Source organism: Aedes albopictus, chromosome 3, assembly GCF_035046485.1.
Source record: "Aedes albopictus strain Foshan chromosome 3, AalbF5, whole genome shotgun sequence".
In the NCBI taxonomy this organism is placed as follows: domain Eukaryota; kingdom Metazoa; phylum Arthropoda; class Insecta; order Diptera; family Culicidae; genus Aedes; species Aedes albopictus.
The window spans coordinates 41,233,120-41,256,061 of NC_085138.1; the positions used below are offsets into that span (position 1 = coordinate 41,233,120).

At 39.4% G+C, this 22,942-nt stretch overlaps 1 protein-coding gene across 1 annotated transcript in view; it reads right to left on the bottom strand.

Moving 5' to 3' along the window:
- LOC109429501 (putative odorant-binding protein A10) overlaps positions 1-19,839 on the bottom strand; it is a 37,687-nt gene extending 17,848 nt beyond the window's left edge. Inside the window, exon 1 of the mRNA XM_029863784.2 lies at positions 18,748-19,839. Within this exon, the coding sequence (XP_029719644.1) occupies positions 18,748-18,759 (12 nt within the window). The 5' untranslated portion in view covers positions 18,760-19,839. The remainder of the gene's footprint in view (positions 1-18,747) is intronic.
- Positions 19,840-22,942: the final 3,103 nt, after the last annotated feature.

Consider the following 22,942-nt stretch of genomic DNA (forward strand, 5'->3'; position numbering starts at 1 on the left):
TACTTTAATCTTCACCATTGTGTGGTAGCGGTACTTATTGCATTGGTGTTTGCGTTGTTGCTCATTCGAAAGCATAAGTGTATGTTTGCCGTTTCAAGTTAGGGTGGTTAATGAAACGACGCTATGTCAAAGCGAGCAGCTCGATATGTGTAAATGAAATAAAAAGAGATTTGGTACCAGCTGGAATGCCATTGGCAAATCCAAACGAGCGTTGCGGTGCTGAACGGCCAATTAAAGGGTTACGGAGGTTGAAATAACTATTGGCTTCATTCTTTGTTTGAGCACCATGCTGTGTAGCTTTGCAGCCAAGAGAATTATTTGAGCAAGTTATTTTAGCGATTATTTTCCTCCCAATGCTGACATAAATTGTCGATTGATACTGATATTGTAAGTTTTCAGGACAAATTGTTTGTTGATATCCCCGAAAATGTTTCTTTTTTTTGCAAAAATCTGACCCAGAATATTCCAGAAAATTCAGTAGGTACATAATTCTAGAATGGATTATTTTTCTTTTTCGTGCAATAAAAAATGATGAATGACTTGTCTAGAAAAACAAAGAAAACAATTTCCCACATTTGAAAAGATTTTCACGGAATGTAAGCTATTGTGCTCTGGTTATTGGGCACCTATTATTCGCCCTGCGCCTCCTTCTCCTTCCATTGCTTTTGTGCATAAAGAGCTTGATGGAGTCCCCAGGTATTTTATTACAAGTCAAAGTATGAAACACCAGCGGGCGTTTCGTCTCATACAATTTCCTAATATTCAATTGGTAGTACTTCATCGAACTGTTAATTGAATTGAAAAATACTTACGTTCCAGGCTGATAACGTTTATAGATCCGATTATCCTTACTCAAGGGAGTTCTCGTAGATTCTCAAACAGACATAGAACACACCACTTGGAAGCACATAATTGCATGAGGCTGTGCAAACAAGAGTTTCATACAAGTTGTGCATGTAGGTCCGATAACTTATGCCCAAGAAAGTTGTTAGGAAATCTTATATTGTCCCAACCTGTTCTCATCTCTCATCCCTGAACTTCCCTTAACTTTACTCGCTGCTTTTTTTCCGTAAATCAACTTTAGTTAAGTCATAAGTACTTCAACTGTTTAGAACACAATAAAATTCCTTTAAGGTAAAGTTACCTTTATAGAAGCATAGATTTCATAGAAGTTCCTAAAGATATTTTACTTAAATGCATTCTACCTAAATAGAGGTTGCAGATTATAGTGATGTTGCAATGTTCAGTGGTTCTTAAGCTGTGGTCACGGGCCATGCTGATTTCCCAAGAACCGAAAATGTGAACACAAAGTGGAAATGATCTGCAGATTCTGCGTATCAGGCAGCATTAATTACAAAACATTGATGTTTCAAAGCTCAGTAATTTCCAATGTGGAATCACGGGTCAAAATAACTTCTGAAGAAGTTGACGTGAGGGCAAAAAGAACAAAAACTTTCAGAATCCGGGCTCTCTTATTATCAAGATGGCAGTCATCGGTCACTATCTAACTATCCATTAGACATTTTGACCATTTCATTACATTGACCTAAATTAGATCTTGGCAAATCACAAAATAGAAACAGACAGATCTTGGATTTTCAACCATCTTGGAATGTGGTTATTATTCATCGTTTCTTCTGTCCGGCCAGGATGTTGTTATATTTACACTCCCGATCAAAAGTTTGGAGTCACCCCCTGGAGTTTGGAGTCACAATTTTCTAAAAAAGGAATATAAACTTACGGCAGTGTCGCTGGAAATTGGGTCGACCAAATTTTAAGATAAGAGTGGTAATATAACCCATTTTCTATTAGCTTTCAACTGCTTTTTACAGAACTTAGCTAAAAAATCTAGAAAAAAAAGTATTAAGTAAATTAACTCTTCATGTCATCGACCAAAAGTTTGGGGTCAGTATCGTAAAACATGGAAAAGTGATTTGGTGATATCTTCGTCATCTATAGTTCAATTTTAATTCCTTTTGGCTCACATAAAAGATAATTAACTAAATTTACGTTTGATATCTTTTACTTAACGTATTTAACGATTTTTGTATGTAAACATGTTATGTAAAGTTAACACATTTCACCACATTTCAAAAAAATGAGACAATTTTACGTTAAGTTTTAGTACGTAAATTTCAACAAATATGTGTGGTTCAATGTCTATGCAGTAAGTATCATTCATTATGTTTCAAATAAGTCAAGAAGAAATAAAATTGAATGAAAGATGACAAAGGTATCAACAAATCACTTTTCCATTTTTTACGATGGTGACCCAAAAGTTTTGGCCGATACATCATTTTGAGGGGTGACCCCAAACTTTTGGTCGATGACATCAAGGATTAATTTACTTAAGAACTTTTTTTTCTAGATTTTTTAGCTAAATTCTGTAAAAAGCAGGTGAAAGCTAATAGAAAATGGGTTATATTACCGCTCTCATCTTAAAACTTGGTCGACCCAATTTCCAGCGACACTGCCGTAAGTTTATATTCATTTTTTAGAAATTTGGCAACTTTGGGTTATGTTTACATACAGCATTTTTTGAAAAAAATTCTTTTAAATCATGTTCAAAGTTTCTTTGACTTATTATTTTTTGAATGAGACCTAAGGTTTTGAAACTGACCCAAACTTTTGACCGGGAGTGTATATGACTTACAAAAAAAATCGAAATAAATAAAAAAAATATCATGTGGTGCTAGTTTTTGGAATTAAATAAGAAGTATCATGTTTTCATGTTTAAATGCTTTGAGATTCATGTACACAACAGACAGACGGTTTTTATCTTCCTATTGCATCACGTTGGGAACAGCACGCTGGCGTAGTGTACGGTTTGGGTAAAAAGATGACCGTATTGCCAAAGGAGGGTTAATGAACAAATTAAGATTTTAATTGCAAAAAGAAATTGACATGCTCCGGGGGGATTCCCAATTTGTTAGACGTGCGATAGTCCTCCAAGCTACGGAGCCACTGGCCTACATCCGTCGCTTGATAGCATAGAAATAAACTTGATCTGACTATAATAAATGTCATTTTTTGAATCTTACCGATTGCTGTGCACATTTTCGTTCTTGAAGTCAGACGTTCAGTAATACTGATTAGTTGTAGAAAAATAATAATTCCTTACTCTTTTTTCGGCGGTCCAGTCTTAAAAAAAGCGTTGATTCTACCTAATTCTCGCCGACGTTTCCTTCCTTGAATCGGACCTTCTTTAGGCCTTGACTCTAATCAACTTTGCTTGAGCTCTGAAGTCCGGTTCGATCTAATGACCTGAACGTCAGCGAGGATTAGGAAGAAACAATGCGTTCATTTTTTTTTTCAATTTATTTACTATAAACTTATTCGTGTTTTACAAGCTTAGTTTTATATTTTTTATGTCTAACACACATTGCTTGAACCAGTACAAACTTAACGAATTCTTTTGTCTTGCCATACTGTGCACCGCCAACCACATCCCAAGTAACATTTTAAGTTTTGTTCGGCTCTACAAGAGATCTTCATGACCAATTTTATAAAACTTGCAATAAAACTGAATCATACATCAAAACCTCTTGATAACCTCTTTAAGAGTATCTTCCGGCTAAATGGACCACTCTCGGAGAGGTTTTGCAAACCGCATTAAGAGTAGCAATAAACCCGTTTTAAAACCTAGTTGAAATATTTCCCATTCTCGATTGTTGTTGTTTTTTTTTTTTCAACAAAAACTATGACAGCTCAAGATGCAGAGAAGCTCTTCGATGGCACGTAAAGTTCAGGAGGATACATCATTCGTAAGTAGAAGGCGATTATTTCAAAGTAGTATTTTAGTAGTAATTGTGCTGGTAGGCTTATGCGCATTCGAATTTACCGTGAATATTGGGGTTGCAGAATCATAAAATTAATGCGGTTCGAAAATAGTGAATATTATCATCTTGGAATGAAATAAATCAATTTGTGAATTTAGTAAAACTATCCCGAATCACAAGAAAACTCAGCAGAGAGAGTTTATTTATATGAGCATGTTATGAAAATGGTTGCAAACTACCAATTCATTGCTAATTTAAGCAAAATTAACTATTTTTCATTCACGTAAGCTAATTCTTCAATATGGCGACGACCATAATCAGCGAAAATAAAACGAAAGCAAGTTTACTTTTATGATGACCGCAATAAACCTAGCAGTGACGTAGTTTCTGCTTTTCCACCAACAGATGTTACTAATCGAACGGGTCGCCATCTGTTGAGAGTTTTAACAGTTTTATTGCGGTAATAATGATTGCCAGAAGGTTTACATATCGGAAAGTTTTGTTTACTCTTAAAATCTGTCTTTATGGATATCTTCAAGTATACTATAAAACAATTTATTAAAGGTTTTCATAAAAGCAGCCATATAACTGTGAGTTTTAATTATTGCTGTAATAAAACATTAATTAAAATCAAACTAAACTAATCAGCGATGGAATTGTTACTTGGGATGGCTGCTTTTCATCTTGAGTTATTTTCTGGAAATCATCGAAGTCTACACAGCTGAAAAACAAATTGCGTAATACCAACAGCCTGTCCCATCATTTAATAATGATATCATCGATAAACATTCTTTTTTAGTAGGAGTGGAATTGCCAAATAATTAGGACTGTCGCTGGTAGTTTTGTATGAAATTACTCCGCATGGAGTTACTCTTTCTGTAGTTTCATCGGGGACTCTTCAAGGAGTTCCACCAGGGATTCTTCTATGAGTTTCACCGGTAATCTCTTCAAGATTACCCCCACAAATTTACGCAGGAGCTGCTTCGATGATTCCTTTAAAAGTTTCATCGGCAATTCCTCTGGAAGTTCCAACTGGAAGTACCATAGAAGTTCCTCCAGGAATACCTCTAGTAATTCCCATATAAACCTAATTTGTTTTTAGACCACCATTAAACCACCACCGACACTGAAATGGGTGAAAAAACGCTCGTTGATAAAACGCTAGTTTTGCAGAAATGATTGTACTGAAGGTATGGGAGCTTATGGATTCTCAAGCATGTTTGAAACCTGGAACTGGACGTAAAAACTTGAAGTATTTTTAGGCAAAGTAGGTTTAATTGGCAAATTGAGAGATAAATTTGTGAAAAAATTCGATTCGAACCCACAACTCCGTTATCGCTAGTCCGGCGCTTTAACCAACTAAGCTACAGAACAAGTTACAACTCTGCAGAATAGAAAGTCAAACTGGATTCCAAGCACCACCCTAAACCGGGTCCGTCTTTCACAACTTTATCTCTCTTTCGGCTCTTAGATGCCAATCTCCCGCACTCTCACGGCCTACGAACAACAAGTGTGCGCGTATTGTTTTTTAGAATGTTGATATTGAAGCTCGACTGACACATACTTCGTCACCACGCGGACGGACGCACGGCCGTCCAACTGCGTTAGAGAGAACGCAACTCATGTATGATAATGATTGTTGAGCGGGGGGGGGGGGGGTTCGGCCAATGACCATTTTGTATGGGCAATTATAAAAAAATGTATGGAGCTATGACCACGCGGGGGGGGGGGTTGAAAAGTCCCAAAAAAATGACCACGTGGTTTATGGACAGCCCCTAACAATAGCGATCAACTAGCGTCCCATGGCACAAAAAAGAAACAACAAAAACAAAAAACACCATCCAGCTCGGTCAAGGGACAGAAGAGCGACCGGTGCGATACAATAATTGAACCAGCAGCTGCTAGATCTGATAGTGACGGTGGTGATGATGATCATGATGACGACGAAAGTGAAGATGATGGAAATACCGATGCTAACAACGAAATTGATATATCCCCGGACACCGATTCTGCGAAGCGGCGGTTGTCAACCGAATCAACGAATGGAACACGAGAAGAAAATGTAGCCAAACGATCGTGCAACGAGAGTGTTCAAAATTTCGATTCGTCTTGGAAAGTGATAACGAGATCGAAGAAAAAAGTCATGTCATAGTTAAATTGTATTAGTATTTTGAATAATCCAACACGAATGCACCTCTTTGGTGTAAAGTGTCGCAAATAAATAATAAAAACAATTGCATGAATTTGTATATTGTGAGGCAAGTACAATGATACACTATGCCCAGGGAGTCGAGAAAATTTTCCCGACCGGAACGGAAACCGAAACCGCCGTCTCCGGATTGGCGATCCATAGCCTTAACCACTAGGCTAACTGGAAACCCAGACAATGCCCCTCCCCTACTATTCATGAATACCGTCAAGCAGTGGCGTAGCCACAAGTTTACTGTGAGGGGGGTTTGCCACGATCAATATGTAATAACTTTTTCTATTTGACAGTCACATTTCGTTAACATCAATGAACAATAAAGCCATATGGACTTCTGCATGAATGTCTGCTGGCCTGCTTACTCTAATAGAAAATTTTAACATACGTAAGCAGAGAAAGCAGGCCAGCATAAATTCATGCAGAAGTCAATAAATTAAATTGAATTTGTAGCTTTAAAATGGCAACGAAATATTTTTAGGTGAGTTTATGACACATCCTACCGTGAGGTTACAACGTTTTAACGCCTTTTTGGTTAGATGTTCCACTATTCCTTATCAATTTGACCATAAACCTCAAGTATTTTTTTTCATATTCGGATTCCTTGTGAAATTCGCAGTAAATATGATCTGTTGAACATTAAGTTTCCATAGGAAAATTATGTTCAAAATTGGAATTATAAACGTGACGTTACAACGCTACTAATTATCAATCCGAATATAAAAAAATGAGGTTTACGGTCGAATTGACATGACTAACAGTAAAAAATATGATCAAAAAGGCGTCAAAACGTTGTAACCGCATGGTAGAATGTGTCTTATCCATTTCCATTGCAGGTTTCGCTACCATCTACAATAAAATAGACCCACTCGTCTCCATGCATCTAGTTATGCCCGTGCAAACATTTTAATTTTATAAGTGTGGCTTCGTGGTCGTGCGGTTAGTGTCACCAAGCATTTAGTCGCATCGTGCTGAGGAGCGCGGGTTCGATTCCCGCCGCAGCTGCCAGGAAAAATTTTCGGCTGTGCCACTAGGCGTTGCATGCTAGTCCGTTGTCTAGTGTCGTGCTTCTTTCAAAGAGCAAATAGCTCACTGGAAGCATTGAACGTGTCCGGGTCTTAAAAAACCCGGGTTAATCCACCAAGTGGTGACAGGCCCGGATTTAAGGGGGGGCAAAAGGGGCAAGTGCCCCGGGCCCCCCGATGAGGGGGGGCCCCCAAGAATCCATAAGCACTATATATTTTGTTCAACGAATTCATAAAAATGCACATCAAAGACAATTATATTTATTGTATGTCCTAGAGTTGTATAATTAGGTGCTTTATGGGTATTCAGATTGTTTCATAATCTGAAATCGAAATCCAAAATTTCATAATTGTGAAGCATCGGAACTATTTGCAGATTGGATTCAAAGTTTTTGTGGGATTTCTTTATTTTTCGGTATGAGCAGCAATTATAAAATCATAAAACTGTTTTGTCAATTTATGTTTTGAAGCAATAAAACTTTGATCTCTCGATAAGGCAGAAAAACAATATTTCAATTACTTAGCAATTCAATTGTTTAGGATTTCAGTGAATTTCCCAGAATTACTATTTTGAGGGATTGGTTTAAATGCTTGATTGCAGCAAATTCAGCTCTAGAGAGATTTTCAAGTATCCAACAATATAGTAAAACGAAGTTTTTGTTTTATTATTTTTGTAAAGCCTTAGAAAGTTTTCTTTGAGTTCAAAAGAAAAACTTATTTATGTGAAAACTACTGCACAAAAGCGTCTCTAAACAGAGTGCGTTAAAAGATTAAGTTTTTCGGAGTAAAGCAAACAATACTTGTTCATCAGTCTGTTGATTATACGATCATATTCTGAAAACAACTTCTTAATATCCATCTGCACAAGTTCATTGAGGACAGATGTTATCATGAGAAATAGACGATAAAGATTCTTAAAAAAAATCGGGATAGTTTTGAAAATCCAGTTTCCAGAAACATCTCGGAACAGTGGTTTTACGCATCTGTTTCACTGTCATTGTTTTAGAATTTATTGCTAAAATTGCTCCCTGGGCTACTCGAGAGACGAACCAGCCAAGGGCTGAAAGTCTCTTTAATAAAGACAAATCAATCAATCAACCCTGGGCTACTAACTTTGTTCAATCTGAATCTTGAAATACACGAAAAATATGTATTGTAATTGTAATGAAAATTTCTCTGCATTCCTAGGTGTTAAAATGATCGCTAAGTCCTAGAATTTGCATAAATCTTATGAATTCGAATAAATGTTTAAAAAATATGTAATGCCTATTTGAATAAGATGACATCTATGCTGTAAATTTGAATGCAGTATCTTGATGTTTTTGGAAAAATTTTAAAATAAGTGTTCGTAACTTTTTTCTTTATCATTGAAAACAATGCAAAATACATGATAAATAATATTAATTTGAATGAACAAAAAAAAACATTAAAAATATAAATATACCAATAAGGCCGTTACAAATATTTATTTCACTTTTTGTCCCACCACTCTTTGGCTGGTCGAGGGGGGGGATAAAAATAATAAAGCATTTAATCTAAAAAATATTAAAAACTCATCGGATTTGTTAAAGAATTTTTAGCAAGATCCTTTATTTTGATAAATATTTTTTTATCTGCCCCCTCAAAATGCAAAATCTGGGCAAAAATTTTTGAAGGGGGGGGGGGACAAATAGTGAAAATAATATTTGTATCCGCCTAATACACAACATTGAAAAAAAAAACGTTTATAAATCTTCAAAATCTTGCTCTTGGGGCCCACTTTATAGGGTTTGCCCCGGGCCCCCCGAAGCCCAAATCCGGCACTGAGTGGTGATAGTGCCTTTCTCGTCAAATATGTACTCATGATCTTTCCGTCGACGTAACTCGTAGTCCTGAATCCTGTGAATATTTTATTTATAAAAGCAAGAATTTTATCCAAGCCATCATCGAGTTGGGAAACTTATTGATTGCACATATTTCCGACGATATGTTCAATGTATAGGCAGAGCTGAAAAATAACAAACCTCTTAGCTGACTGCTTTACCATTACTGGAGGCCGATCAATACCAAGACAATAATAACAAGCTAAAATATAACTTATTTCACAACAAAAAATCACTTTACAGTCTTCGATAAACTTTTTTCTGCACACTTTAGGCTATATTTTATTATCATGGGTAACTAGATTCATAAAATTTGACCAAAAAATGGCAGCAAGTGAAATTTTTCATACTGAATCCAATTCAAATTTGAACCATATCACAGAGCGCGAGGAGCAACCAGTCGGATAAAAATTTTGTGCAGTAATCTTAGACGCAAAAGGGGATTGGAAAACTTTGTTCGAGGTTGATGCGATTAAATTTAAATTTTCCCATGCAACCCCCATTCTACTGTATATGTATTAACGCCTCAGGAATTTGAAAAGGTGTGATTTGATGAGCCTACTTCAGTTTTGTCAAGATTTTGTTCTCTAACACATATTTATCGCTTGCATTTTCACTGTTTTTACCACTTCCTGTGAGATACCCGGAACCGGTTCCAACACTGTACCTATTGTCTCAAATATGGTCTGAGACTAGTTTCCAGGTTATCAAAAACGCCGCGGTTTGATGTGAACTGGTTCTGGAACACTACCGTTAGTCTCTGATGTGATCAAAGGCTGTGTTTTTGCAAAACGTTCATCAGCTTATCAAAAAAAAGCCGCGATTTAATGTGTCTGAGGCACGGGTTTGGCTCCCATATGCACCCGGACACCCGGGACACCCGGAACTGGTTCCGGAATACTACTGGTTTTTCCAAATATGGCCTGAAACCGTTTTCTTGCTAATCGTTCATCAGGTTATCGAAAAAGCTGCTATTTAATGTGTCGCATGTATGGGTTTGGTTCAACTACATTTTACCACTTCCGGCGGGACACGCGGAACTGGTTCCGGAATACTCTTGGTTTTCCTAAACATGGTCTGATTCCATTTTATTGCTAACCGTTCATCAGGTTATCTAAAGAGCCGCGATTTGATGTGTCGCATGCATGGGTTTGGTTCAACTTAATATTTTCCACTTCCGGCGGGGCACCCGGAACCGGTTCCGGGACACTACCGGTAGTCTCTGATGAATCAAAGGCTATTTTGCTACTCACTGTTCATCAGGTTATCGAAAAAGCTGCTATTTGATGTGTCGCGTGCATCACGCAGAAAAATTGCGCTTGTTTAAAACAATAAAACAACCATGCGTTTCCACGATTTTCAAACTGAGAATTTACTTATTCCAAAGTTATATTCAATTGTTTTCTATTCGGTTTATCGATAAAAACGACCGATTACCATCATTTCATATAATGTCAAAAATTTCATTTGTTTCCAAAATAAAAACCATAAACATGATCCGAAAGCTCTCACACATCAATTAAATGCTTACCCTAACATCGCCACAACGAAGAAGGTGTAGCAAATCCATCACGCCAACTTCCAAGTGCAGCTTTGGCCGTGATGGATAACGCGCAGGTACTCACGACAGCATCCACAAAAAGTTGATCGGTTTCGTCTTTTTTGTCTTTTTTTTAGTCGTTCTCCTCCCCATCCGCTTACCGACGGTTTAAAAATAGATTTCCGAGCTGCCACAGTTGCTGCCATCACTAACACAATCACATTCCGGGTTTGTTAGTGGCAAAAGTGCAGTCGTTTGAATCAATCCATTATTTTATGTTGAAAATACCATATCTCTGTTTGTTTTAACTGTCAAAAATTTCGACAAATGGAAATATTTGTATTATCAAACAATAAAACAGTTCAGTTTAAACTAGAAATCAGTTTGTCGCCATAGTAAACTGAAAAATTGGTTGATTTGAACTAGAATTTAATTGTGTTTACAATTTATTTTTCTGCGTGATGGATTTGGCTCACTTTTATATTTTGCCACTTCCGGCGAGACTTCCGGAACCGATTCCGGAACACTACCGGTTCAGATATGGCCTGAGACTATTTTCATGCTTACCGTTCGTCAGGCTATCGAAAAAGTCGCGGTCTGATGTGTCGCATGCATGGTTTTGTAGCATTTTCATATCTGGCCCCTTCCTGAGGTACCGGTCCGGAATACCTAAATGGCCACAACTCCGGAACGGCTAAGCCGATTCGAACCATTTTCAATAGGGAACAATAGGACCAGATTCCGCGTCGAATGAACCGTCGGTCATTAAAATTGGTTGAGGTTTACTGCCAAAAAGTGATGTGAGTTTTTTTTTACACACACATACTCACACACACATACACACACACACATCACCTCAATTCGTCGAGCTGAGTTGATTGGTATATGTGACTCGACCCTCCGGGCCTTCTATCAAAAAGTCATTTTTGGAGTGAACATATAGCCTTTCCAGTACACTTAGTGTACGAGAAAGGAAGAAAAACAAGTTTCATCATCAACTTAGAAGGTGTCCAAAACTAAAACGGCTTTTTTTCAGATGATAAGATGTTAAAAATATCGAATACTCATGGACACATAACATAATAATATAATGGACAAATGATTAATTGGAAAAATCTTACCAATTTCCATTTTGTCAAACGATCGCACGTTTTCCTTATTTTATTCTTTTTTTTTGTGCCAAGCACTACTGGCAATAGATGGGTTATTGCTAATAAGGCAAATTTTGTTCTCCACTTTCTACTCATTGTTTACTTTTTGCGACTATGAGAAATGTGTTGAAATGTGTTGAAATGTGATCAAAAATTTATCTGTATTTCTTGAAGGGATGTGCATAGCTCTCACAGATAACTCTCAATTTTCAAAATGCCACCGAAAATCTTTACTGAATCCCAATCAAACTTCTTTTAAATTAAAAAAAAATATACTTTATTGCTACTACGAGTTAAGGAGCATACTCGCGCTTAAGGTAGGATGCATTACCTCATTTTTTGTTATCTATCTATATAAAAATGCAGTGGCATACGTGGGACCGCGCATAACTTGCGAACGGAAGGTCCGATTTTGGTCGTCTTAGTTTTGTTCTGTTAGTTTTCACCCAAGGAAGGTTTATGAGGCCTAAAATATGGACAAATTGAGCGTTTTTGAAAATCGCCTTTCTATACCGTTTTCACCGGGGACTTGGGCTTGGCTAGAAATTTGAAACGTCAAAAAAACGCAGTATGCAAGACAAAGTTTGCCGGAAACAGCTAGTTTTTTATTAAATACCGAAGCAATATTTTGGCTCGACGCTCCAACTGGAACTTGAGCTGCCTCTATCAAACTCAGTGTTCTTTGATCACTTCCACAGTCATTAATTGAGGGGCTTTCTTTGCCTGCCATTGCATGAATTTTGTATATTGCGAGGCAATGATATACTATGCGCAGGAAGCCGCCGTCTTCGGATTGGCAATCCAAAGCCTTATCATTAGGCTAACTGACGACCCACGATACAAAACATTTTTGAAAAAAAATTCGAAGGAAAAATGGTTTTTGGATAAACAAAAAACATTTACCAGCGGAAAATAAATAAGGCGATTGATCTTTCTTCTATATGTGTATCAAAACCGACTTTGGAAACATTGATTCGTCATATAATAAAATACAAAAACCAAAACATAAGGGAATGCATCCAGTTTCGCCTTAAGCCATGAACAGATGGATTATGAGACCTGGATGGCATATTATATGAAAGTCATTAACACTACTTGATAAACTGTTCTTTTAACAAATATGTCACGTATGTACATTCTGTTTTTTGAACTGTTAGTCATTGATGACATCATTAATTTCAGCATTATGATTTGGACATTATCATCTTTGCATAGAATAACATAAACCCATTCTAGAAAATTAAGCCATAAACCCATCCAAAAAAAACCCAGATTAATCCACCTAGTGGTGATAGTGCCTTTCTCGTCGAATATGTACTCATGAACTTTTCGTCGACGTTAACCAAAATGTTCCTGAATCCTGAAAACACTTCATATAGAAAAGCAACAATTTTAACAAAGCCATAATGGATTTGGGAAACTTATTGATGGTATATTGCATCTTGCATTGCTTTATAGATTACCGTGCAAATGTTCAATCGTCTAAAATATTTGTTCACACGTCAAACACCAAGGAAAGTAGCAAGTAAACAAACCGATTATTCCATGCACCACCCAAAAAGTGTAACCGACGCTTAAACTTTCTAGCAGCGAAACGAACCAATGTATGCTTAAACTGGTGGGAACATATTGTGGTGTGACAAAAAATTTCTGCAGGGGGTCGAATACGGTGCAAAAAAAGCAATATATTCCGATGTAAAGTTCAACGGCAAAACATAGCTTAAAAATATCAGACCTCTCAGTTGACTGCTTGACCACATTAAACCTAGTCGTGTATTAGGGTCATTATGACTCCATTCCATGCAATGATAAACCGCATGTATTGGTTCTCTTTTACATTTGGCCATTTCTGGTGGGACACCCGTAATGGGTTCTTGCGTCTATTTTCATGCAACTGTTCACCATGTCACCTAAAAAGCCGTCATTTGAGCTATCGCATGCATGGGTTTGGTGTCACTTCCGGCCCGGAACCGGTTGCGGAACACTACCGATAGTCTCTTAAATAGTCTGAGCCTATTTGTTTGCTAAAGTTTATTAGGTTATCAAAAAAGCCATGAGTTTGGTTCAATTTTATATTTAGCCGCTTTCGGAGGGAAACCCGGAACTAGTTTCGGCACTACTGACAGCCCATAATGTGGTCTTAGCCTACTTCCTCAATAACCGGTCATCAAGTTGTCGAAAAAGCCGTGATTTTATGTGCCGTATGCAAAAGTTTTGTCAACTTTATATACGGCCACTTTCGGCGAAACACCCGTAACCGGTTCCGAAACACTAACGGTTCAGATATGGTCTGAGACTGTTTTCTTGCTAACTGCTCATCAGGTCATCGAAAATGCCGCAATTTATGTATCGCATGCATGGATTTGGTTCACTTTTATATTTGGCCACTTCCGGCGGGACACTCGGAACAGGTTCCGGAACACTACTGGCTTAGATATGGTCTGAGACTGTTTTCTTCAACTGTTCATCAGGTTATCCAAAATGCCGCAGTTTGATGTATCGCATGTATGTGTTTGTTACATTTTTATGTATGGCCCCTTCCGAGGGTACTGGCTCGGAACACGTAAATGGCCATAACTCCGGAACGGCTGGACCGATCTGAACCATTTTCAATAGGAACCAATGGGACCAGATTCCGCGTCGAATGAACCGTCGATCATTAAAATCGGTTGAGGTTTACTGCCAAAAAGTGATGTGAGTTTTTTTGTACACATACACACATACACACACACACACACACACATACACAGACATCATCTCAATTCGTCGAGCTGAGTTGATTGGTATATGTGACTTGACCCTCCGGGCCTTCTATCAAAAACTCGTTTTTGGAGTGAACATATAGCCTTTCCAGTACACTTAGTGTACGAGAAAGGCAAAAAAGATATGAAGAATAGGGTAAAAAATATAATTTGGACATGTATGTAATTTGGACAGGCACGACGTTGTATGTCTTGTTCCGGAGAACTTATAAAAGTAGATACTTCTCAATATCGATTATTGGATCAAGTAGACCCTATTCTGATGACTTACGGTGAAAATACGCTTAACAATTAAGAATTTACTTCAAAATTATCGAAAATGTAAATTATTTCACTAAAACCCCTCAAATGCACAGGTATGCAAGACGACATACACTTCACAGTCACATACAATATTCACCCCAAAATCGTTGAAATAATAATTGTAAGAAATTTAAATGCCTTATTGCAATGAAAAATGTTCAATAAAGTAGCATTAGGCGGCCAATCTCTTAACCTTCATCTAGAACGATTAAAATAGGTGGTGTCCAAAATACATTACAAGTTTTCTACTGTAAATATATTTTGGTCATCTGACGAACTACATGGGGATGCAGTACAATTGTATACTTGGAGGCGTATTCTGTGGGTCTGGCGATATTTTTTCTATTTCAACTAAATCTGTAATAGTTAACAAAATAGATGCCTGTTAAGCGGAGAAATTAGATTATTCGTGAGAAAATATTTGTTAATTTATGCTACTTTCATGATTTAGCAGTATTCATGGCTAAACATTGAGATAATTGCTCTGTCCAAATTATATATATCTGAGGGTGTCCAAAACATATATTCGGTGTCCAAAATGCAATTCTAACAGGCGATTGGAAATTGTGGTTTTCTCAACTTAAAATGCTTTCGTTAAGGTTTTTGTCACCAGGAACGCACAGTACAATCATATTATAAGTGTATTAGTAACTTTGCGAAATAAACAATTGCTTTCTAAGTAAGCTAGGGGATGATTTTTCTAACGTTGTCTTCAGCTTGTCCAAAATACATGAATTACCCTAATTGTAGAACATTGAATTTTTACAATTTCATCCAACTTAGTGACTGAGTAATTATTTTTCTGGATGTGCCCGTATTAAACAACAAGAGCGTTATCAGAGTTACAATTGCGCCTAAATGTTTGTTTATCACGACACCTTTTTGCTCAAATACAGGAACCCAGTGCGAAAAAACGGCGAACACATCAAGTCGTTATTTTCCTATGGGATAGTATTGATTGATGCACCAAGCGAAAAGAAGAAGAAGTTTTGACATCCAAGCGGTGTGCCGTCGATTAGATCCTCGTCGCTGATTGGTCGATGGATGTAAACGGCACACCGCTTGGATGTCAAAATTCTTCTTCTTACCGCTTGGTGCATCAATCAATTGCGGTGACAGGAGCCTGTTCAAGCTTTGTTTACTTCGAGGACAGCTTCGAAGAACTTCGACATTCGCCATCTGTCAACATCGAAAATCGAAATCCTATCAGAGCAGAGGTAAGAAGACGAATATCATAGGAATAATAAATTAAATATTTTTTTAACAATTTTGATTATTTCAGTCTATTCCGGATAAGCCTGTTCGAGATCAAACGGCGAACCCGACGTAGATATTTACTGCATCATGCACAAACATCCGAGCGAGTCGTTCCGGAAAAGCAGAATGCAGCCCATGATCGCTCTCTTATTTTATTGCTGCGAACTTTTTGGGTGCTGCAGGACGAATTGGATGCTTCTAATATTAGTTTGAGGCCAATCGTTTAAAGATTGCACCGCAATGGTTATCCCGAAATTGCTTAGCACCGGCAACAACCAGTTTGAACACAAATCAGGCGAAAGGCGATCAATAACAGAATTATTCGGAAGCCGTACGACGATGAAGGACCCTTGGACATCCGAAATACGCCCATCGTTTTCTAAGAAGAGCAAAAATTGTTGAGCAAATTGTTAGCAAATTGTGAAGGTGAAACGAGAAAAGAAACAGTGATCGAGAAGCTCATAAACAGGTGGAGAGCAAAGGAAACAATGCACGCAAGAGTGATGCTGAAGCAGGACGAAAACGTCTGGGCTACGTTACAAATGTATAACAGATTGCTGCCTACGGGAATGATGTACCTATGTACTTCGTAAGACGGCACTGATTGGCCAGCTGATACAGATTGTTGCAGCCGAGATGGTGAATATGACCAACAGTCCTGAGATATGATTCTGGCGGCTAAGAAATTGCAAACGTGGCCGAAGATTCCTATCTTTGGGATGAAGTGAAACAAATTTACAGTTAATCCAGTATTATTCTTTGATACGAAATGCCGGGCAGTGTCTCAGTTATATCGAACTGGTGACAACGTAAGCAATGAAGGCTGGCTTCTACGGTGGCCTAGTGGTGGACTACCCGAATTCATCCAAAGCGAAGAAGCGCTTCGAGGTGCTGATGACGGGTCGAATGGTAAAGCTTCAGACAGCTCTCGAAACAGAGGAGGTCAAATTCCGTACCACAGAAAGCGCAAGTTTGGAGGAACGGCAACGCGTCGCTAGCAAGGGAATGAAACCAGAACCAAATCAAGGAATACTGCGAGGAAACGAAGTGGCCGTTTCTGAGGTAGGTGCAGTTTTATGATTCCTGTTTTATGAAACAATTTTTCACATATTAATATTTTGTATAGAAATTTTAGACCGGAAATAGACCTGTATTGTTGTTGCGTGCGTGTGGAGATTTAAACAGTGTTTACTAAATGTAGCCACACGATGCTAGTTAGTATGAATGACTTTTTTTATGCAGATTCCTCCAGGATTCAGGCAGGGGTTTACTCAGTGATTTGACAATAGATTATTTCCAGGAATCTTCCAAATGTTGTTCTTCTTAGCGTAAAATCGCCACTGGTACAAAATTTCATGCTCTTCGGCATAGTGTTCTATGAGCACTTCCATTACATACAAACATACATACATACATTTATTTGTTCAACATCATTAAGACAAGACATAATCAACAATAGTACGCCACAATACTCAGTTTTTGGCTGCCGCTTTCTATCCTCGGTCGCGCCTAATGCTCGCCAGGTCACGCTCCACCTGGTCCACCCATCGTGCTCTCTGCGCTCCACGCCTTCTTGTGCCATCCTGATCAGTTGCAATCTCCAGCTTTGCAGGGTTGTTTTCCGACATTCTTGCAACATGCCCTGCCCACCGCACCCTTCCGGCTTTGGCCACCTTCTGGATGCTAGGTTCGCCGTAAAGTGCTGCGAGCTCATGGTTCATCCTTCTCCGCCACACACCGTTCTCCTGCACACCGCCGAAGATCGTCCTTAGCAAGCGTCGTTCGAAAACTGCGAGTGCTTGCAGGTCCTCCTCGCGCATGGTCGGAACCGGTTCCGAAACACTACCGGTTCTGATATGGTCTGGGACTGTTTTCTTGCTAACTGCTCATCAGGTTATCGAAAATGCCGCAGTTTGATGTGTCGCATGCATGGGTTTGGATTACTTTAATATTTGACCACTACCAGCGGGACATCCAGAACCGGTACCGATACACTACCGGTTGAGATATGGTCTGAGTCTTTTTTATGCCAACCTTTCATTGGGTTATCAAAAAAGTCGCGCTTTGATATATCGCATGCATGGATTTGGTTCACTTTTATATTTGGCCACTTCCGGCGAAACATCAGAACCGGTTCCGGAACACTACCGGTTCAGATATGGTCTGAGACTGTTTTCTTACTAACTATCCATCAGGTTATCGAAATTGCTGCAATTTGATGTGTCGCATGCATGGATTTGGTTCACTTTTATATTTGGCCACTTCCGGCGGGACACCCGGAACCGGTTCCGGAACACTACCGGTTCAGATGAGGTCTGCGACTGTTTTCTTACTAACTGTTCATCAGGTTATCCAAAACACCGTAGTTTGATGTGTCGCATGTATGTGTTTGTTACATTTTTATGTATGGCCCCTTCCAAGGGTACTGGTCCGGAACACGTAAATGGCCATAACTCCGGAACGGCTTGACCGATCCGAACCATTTTCAATAGGAAACAATGGGACCAGATTCCGCGTCGAATGAACCGTCGGTCATTAAAATCGGTTGAGGTTTACTGCCAAAAAGTGATGTGAGTTTTTTTTGTACACATACACACATACACACACACACACATACACACACACAGACATCATCTCAATTCGTCGAGCTGAGTTGATTGGTATATGTGACTTGACCCTCCGGGCCTTCTATCAAAAAGTAGTTTTTGGAGTGAACATATAGCCTTTCCAGTACACTTAGTGTACGAGAAAGGCAAAAAAAACAAAATCGCATCAAAGTTTAAGATTACCTCAGATGCGGCAAAAACCATTAAATCTTATGACTCACGCGTCACTTCACATTGTTGTGTAACGGTTATTACTTACTTTTGAAACCATTTTCCAGCCGTGCTTCCACTCGGTGTTCTTCGAATCAGCCGCCTTCGCCTTTCGACTTCACAGAGATGCAGCCGCAGCCAGTAGCACCGCCAACAATAACGACGACGCACGTGACGATGGTAGTGGCCTTCGCGATATAAAAAAGAACGCCAAAGCCTTTTCTTTCTTCACTATACTGCTCGCCAACTGTCGTCGTCGTCGTAGTCGTAGGAGCTTTTCTTCTACTTCAGCGACCAGATAGATCCCAGCCCGGCCAAGAAAACGAGATTTGCTCCGGTATTATCTAATAATGGACGGACAACGAACGGGAGCTCTCTGCAGCAGAACACCACCGAGTGCCTCTTGAGAAATTCCACCGCTCTTCACCGCGTGTGCACTCAATTTAACCAATTCCGAGTCTTCTCAGGCCTTCACTGCACTACCGAGGAAGACGAAAGCAAAAAAAAAAGTAGAGTGATGCAAGATGCACTTTGGGCGAGTTTCTTCTTCAGCAGCCGCCTTCACCCACTCAAACTTACGGGAGGGAACGATAACGCGCCAAAAGCGTGATAATGAAATTTCCACTTGGATGGAGGAAAGTTTTCCTATTCTTTGTCGCGCGCACGCTCAAGGAAAAATTCCCAAAGACCCACTCTCACGACGACGGAACACAGATTGGAAACTGACATGCAGCAGAACGACACCGAACTTCACCGAACTGGGGCTGGAAACTTTGTAAATCACGGCAAGTGAAGGAGTGCATACAAAAAAGAAAATCTAGCAAATGGCGCTATGTGTCACTACACTACACTCACTGAACGGATGACGACGATGACGACGGATGGTGGTGGTGGAACAAATTTTGCACTTGCTACCCTACTACCCAGGCAGGGGCTAGTACCTGCTGGCTGATGCCAAAGCCAAAGGTGAGGTAGATCGTGCAGAAATGACGAAGACGAGGACTCGAAAATGAACGACGCGACGCGACGACGGAGACGTACCTTCTTTGGTTGACTTAAAGCCGGAGACTACGGCAGGGGCTAGGTGTGATCGGTTTTGTGTCTGGGTCTACCCGGGTCGTGGTGCTACGCGCCGCCAGCGCCAGTACCTGCAGCGACTGACTCAGACGGACGAGGGTGGGGTACTTACTTACTTTGCTTAACCGAGTGCACCGGTGATAGGGGAGAGCGGGGTGGAATGCGAATCATATAAAAATATCAAAATCAAAAGACGATAAACTTCATTGTAATGGACTGCTTCATGTGCAAAGATGCTAGCGTGATCATTAAATGCACGCATGGCTGCCCCAACGCCACAACCCGGGAGCAGTCGCGTCGTGTACTGAGTACACGCACCTTGAACACCTTGATAACGAAAAAAGCGCGATTAAATGGTTAGAATGATTTTACTGCAGGATTTAAACGGCTACGAAATCTTCAACACGAAAACGTGGTTTATTGTTTGCCCGACGTTTCGGCTCTAATATTTTGTGCCATCTTCAAGGATAAGTATTATGTTTCTAGTTCAAAACCGAATTAGCGACATTTTTTCTTTGACTTCCGCTGCTTTTGCCTTGCGTTAAACACAATGTCGGAAGTGGGGCGCTGTATTGTACACCTGATGCTCTATACAGCGCCCCACTTCCGGCATTGTGTTTAACGCAAGGCAAAAGCAGCGGAAGTCAAAGAAAAAATGTCGCCAATTCGGTTTTGAACTGGAAACATAATAATTGTTCGTTTTTGGTCTTATGTTTCGTCTAACTGTAACTGTCTGGTTGATTTATTGTTGGTACACTAAAACCTCAATTTATGCACATGGCAGGGGGTGCATGAATTAAAAATGTGCATAAATTTAATAAAAGGCATAAAATGAGGGAAATTTGTGCATAAATTAAGTTTGGACTTTAATGAGGGAATCTAGCTCGTGAGAACAGGTCTTGGCTCAAATTCCCAAGACCTGTTCTGTGGTGCTAAGGGGGTTTCCATAAAGTTCTCAGAGAACCCAGAAAAGGGGGTTTCAAGGGACTTCAGAGGCGTTTCAGGGGGTTGTTTCAAGGGAGCCTTTCAAGAGTGTTCTGTCAGGTTTTGATGGTGTTTAAATGGGATTACGCGAAATTCAGGGGTATTTCAATAGAATTTAGGGTGTTGGAGATCATACGTTAAAACCCGGATCTCAAAGGGTTAATAATCTTAAAACTAAACACGTAGAACATAAATTGTAAACCACACAAACACTTTGCAAAATTGTATATGCACAGCACAAGACCAACAATTATAACAATCACACAAATGCAAATTGGGCCTAATAGATCATTTTGTATTGAACAATAAATTAGTTTGTACTCGACACTCGAAGCTTACACTCGTTCGCTTAACCATCCCTCGCTAGAAAGAAATCCCCAGTGAGCACGTGGTACAGTGAATCACGTCTCGCAAAAATCCGTTCGTCGTCGCGAGTGTCCGTGGTGTTAATTTCGTGGCTGCCTAGGCCTGAAGAATACTATCGTCCCTAAAAACCCAGTGCGCGGTAAGTGATCGCGCCAACATAGGGGGTTTCAGGGACTTTTCAAGGTGCTTTAAGGGCAATTCAGGGGCACTCAGAAGCCTTCAAAAGGCGTTACAAGGGGTTTGAAGGGCGTTTTACGGCATTTCAGAGTAATTTCAGGGGGTTTCAGGAGCATTTTAAGGGCGTTTCTAGAGATTTTAGGGGGTATGATAGCATTTCAGGGGCGTTTCGAGGTATTTCAGGTCAGGGTCGTAAAAGGGAGTTTCAAGAACATCTTTAAATAAAATAGCATTTTAGGGGCGTTTTAAAGGATTTTGGGATGGGGACCCTGAAAATTCTCTGCTTCTTCCAGAAACGCCTCAAATACCCTCCTGAAACCCTCTCGGACCCCATGTAACGCACCTGAGACACTCCGAAACCCCCGAAAACTCATCCGTAACGCTTCCGTAACGCCTTTGAATCCCAAACCCCAAAATCCCCCTTAATTTCTCATATAACGCATCTAAGACGCTCCGAAACCCCCAAAAACGCCTCCGTCAGGCCTCTGAATCCCGCCAAAAATGTTCTGAAATTTCCTGAAATGCCTCCAAAATCCCTCTAGAATCCCCTCGGACCCAATGTAACGCATCTGAACCCCCAAAAACACCTGCCTAACGCCTCCGAATCCCTCTAAGACCCACATGCACCTCATTTAACGCACGTGAGACCCTCGGAAACCCCCGAATACGTACCTGTAACGCCTCTAAACCCCGTCGAAAATCCTCTGGAACTCTCTGCAATGCTTTCGAAAACCCCCCTGAGATCTCCTGGTACCCCGCGGAAACCCCTTGGGACCCCCTGAAACTCCCCTGTGACTTCCATTTGCTCCTCCCTATAAACACCCTCTAGCCGCCGTTGCAATAGTTACCGTCATTATTAAATATTCTTATGCACAATATTGGTTCTGAGTAGCTTTTCCTCAAATTATGCAGGTCATAAAAAAGGTGCATAAATTAAAAAGTGCATAAAAATAACATGCATAAATTGAGGTTTTAGTGTAGAGTAAAGTGGGGCAAAAGTTCGAGTGGGGCAAGAGTTTCTTTTGAAGTTTTTGAACTCAATTCAAATTATTTCTTTCGGATGTCAAGGTTGTTCGAACCCTTTTTGAAAAAGAGTCTTTCACTCCAAAAATTATGAAAATTGATCAATATTTCGAGAAGTTATGACAAAATGTTGGTTTTTGATCAAAAAATTGTAATATGCGATGGCCCTTCCAACGCATGGAATGAAATTTTAGTGAAATCAAATTCGATATTTTATTTTGGGGCGTAACTAGGTATATTTTGAAGATGCTCTAGCATGTATAACTTTTTGCGAAAGTGATTTGGAAATCGTATTTTACACATAGTGGGGCAAAAGTTCGAATTGTGGGGCAAAAGTTCGAGTCATGTGGCAACTTTAGGTATAAACCTAAAATTCTGTAAAATGTACATATTATCTCTAAGAGTGATGGAATTAGTGAGAAAATTCGATTAAAATTGAAAAAAAAAGTTGTTTTATCTGAATTTGGCGGAAAAATACTAATTTTTGGTGTAGTAAATTTAACCCTGATTTGTGTAAAATCTAAATCGAATTTTAAAGTGTATTCCACTCTTAACATCAAATATTAAGTGGTTTCAGGTATTCCTATTACCAAAGTGTCAAAATAGTGTGCTACGGT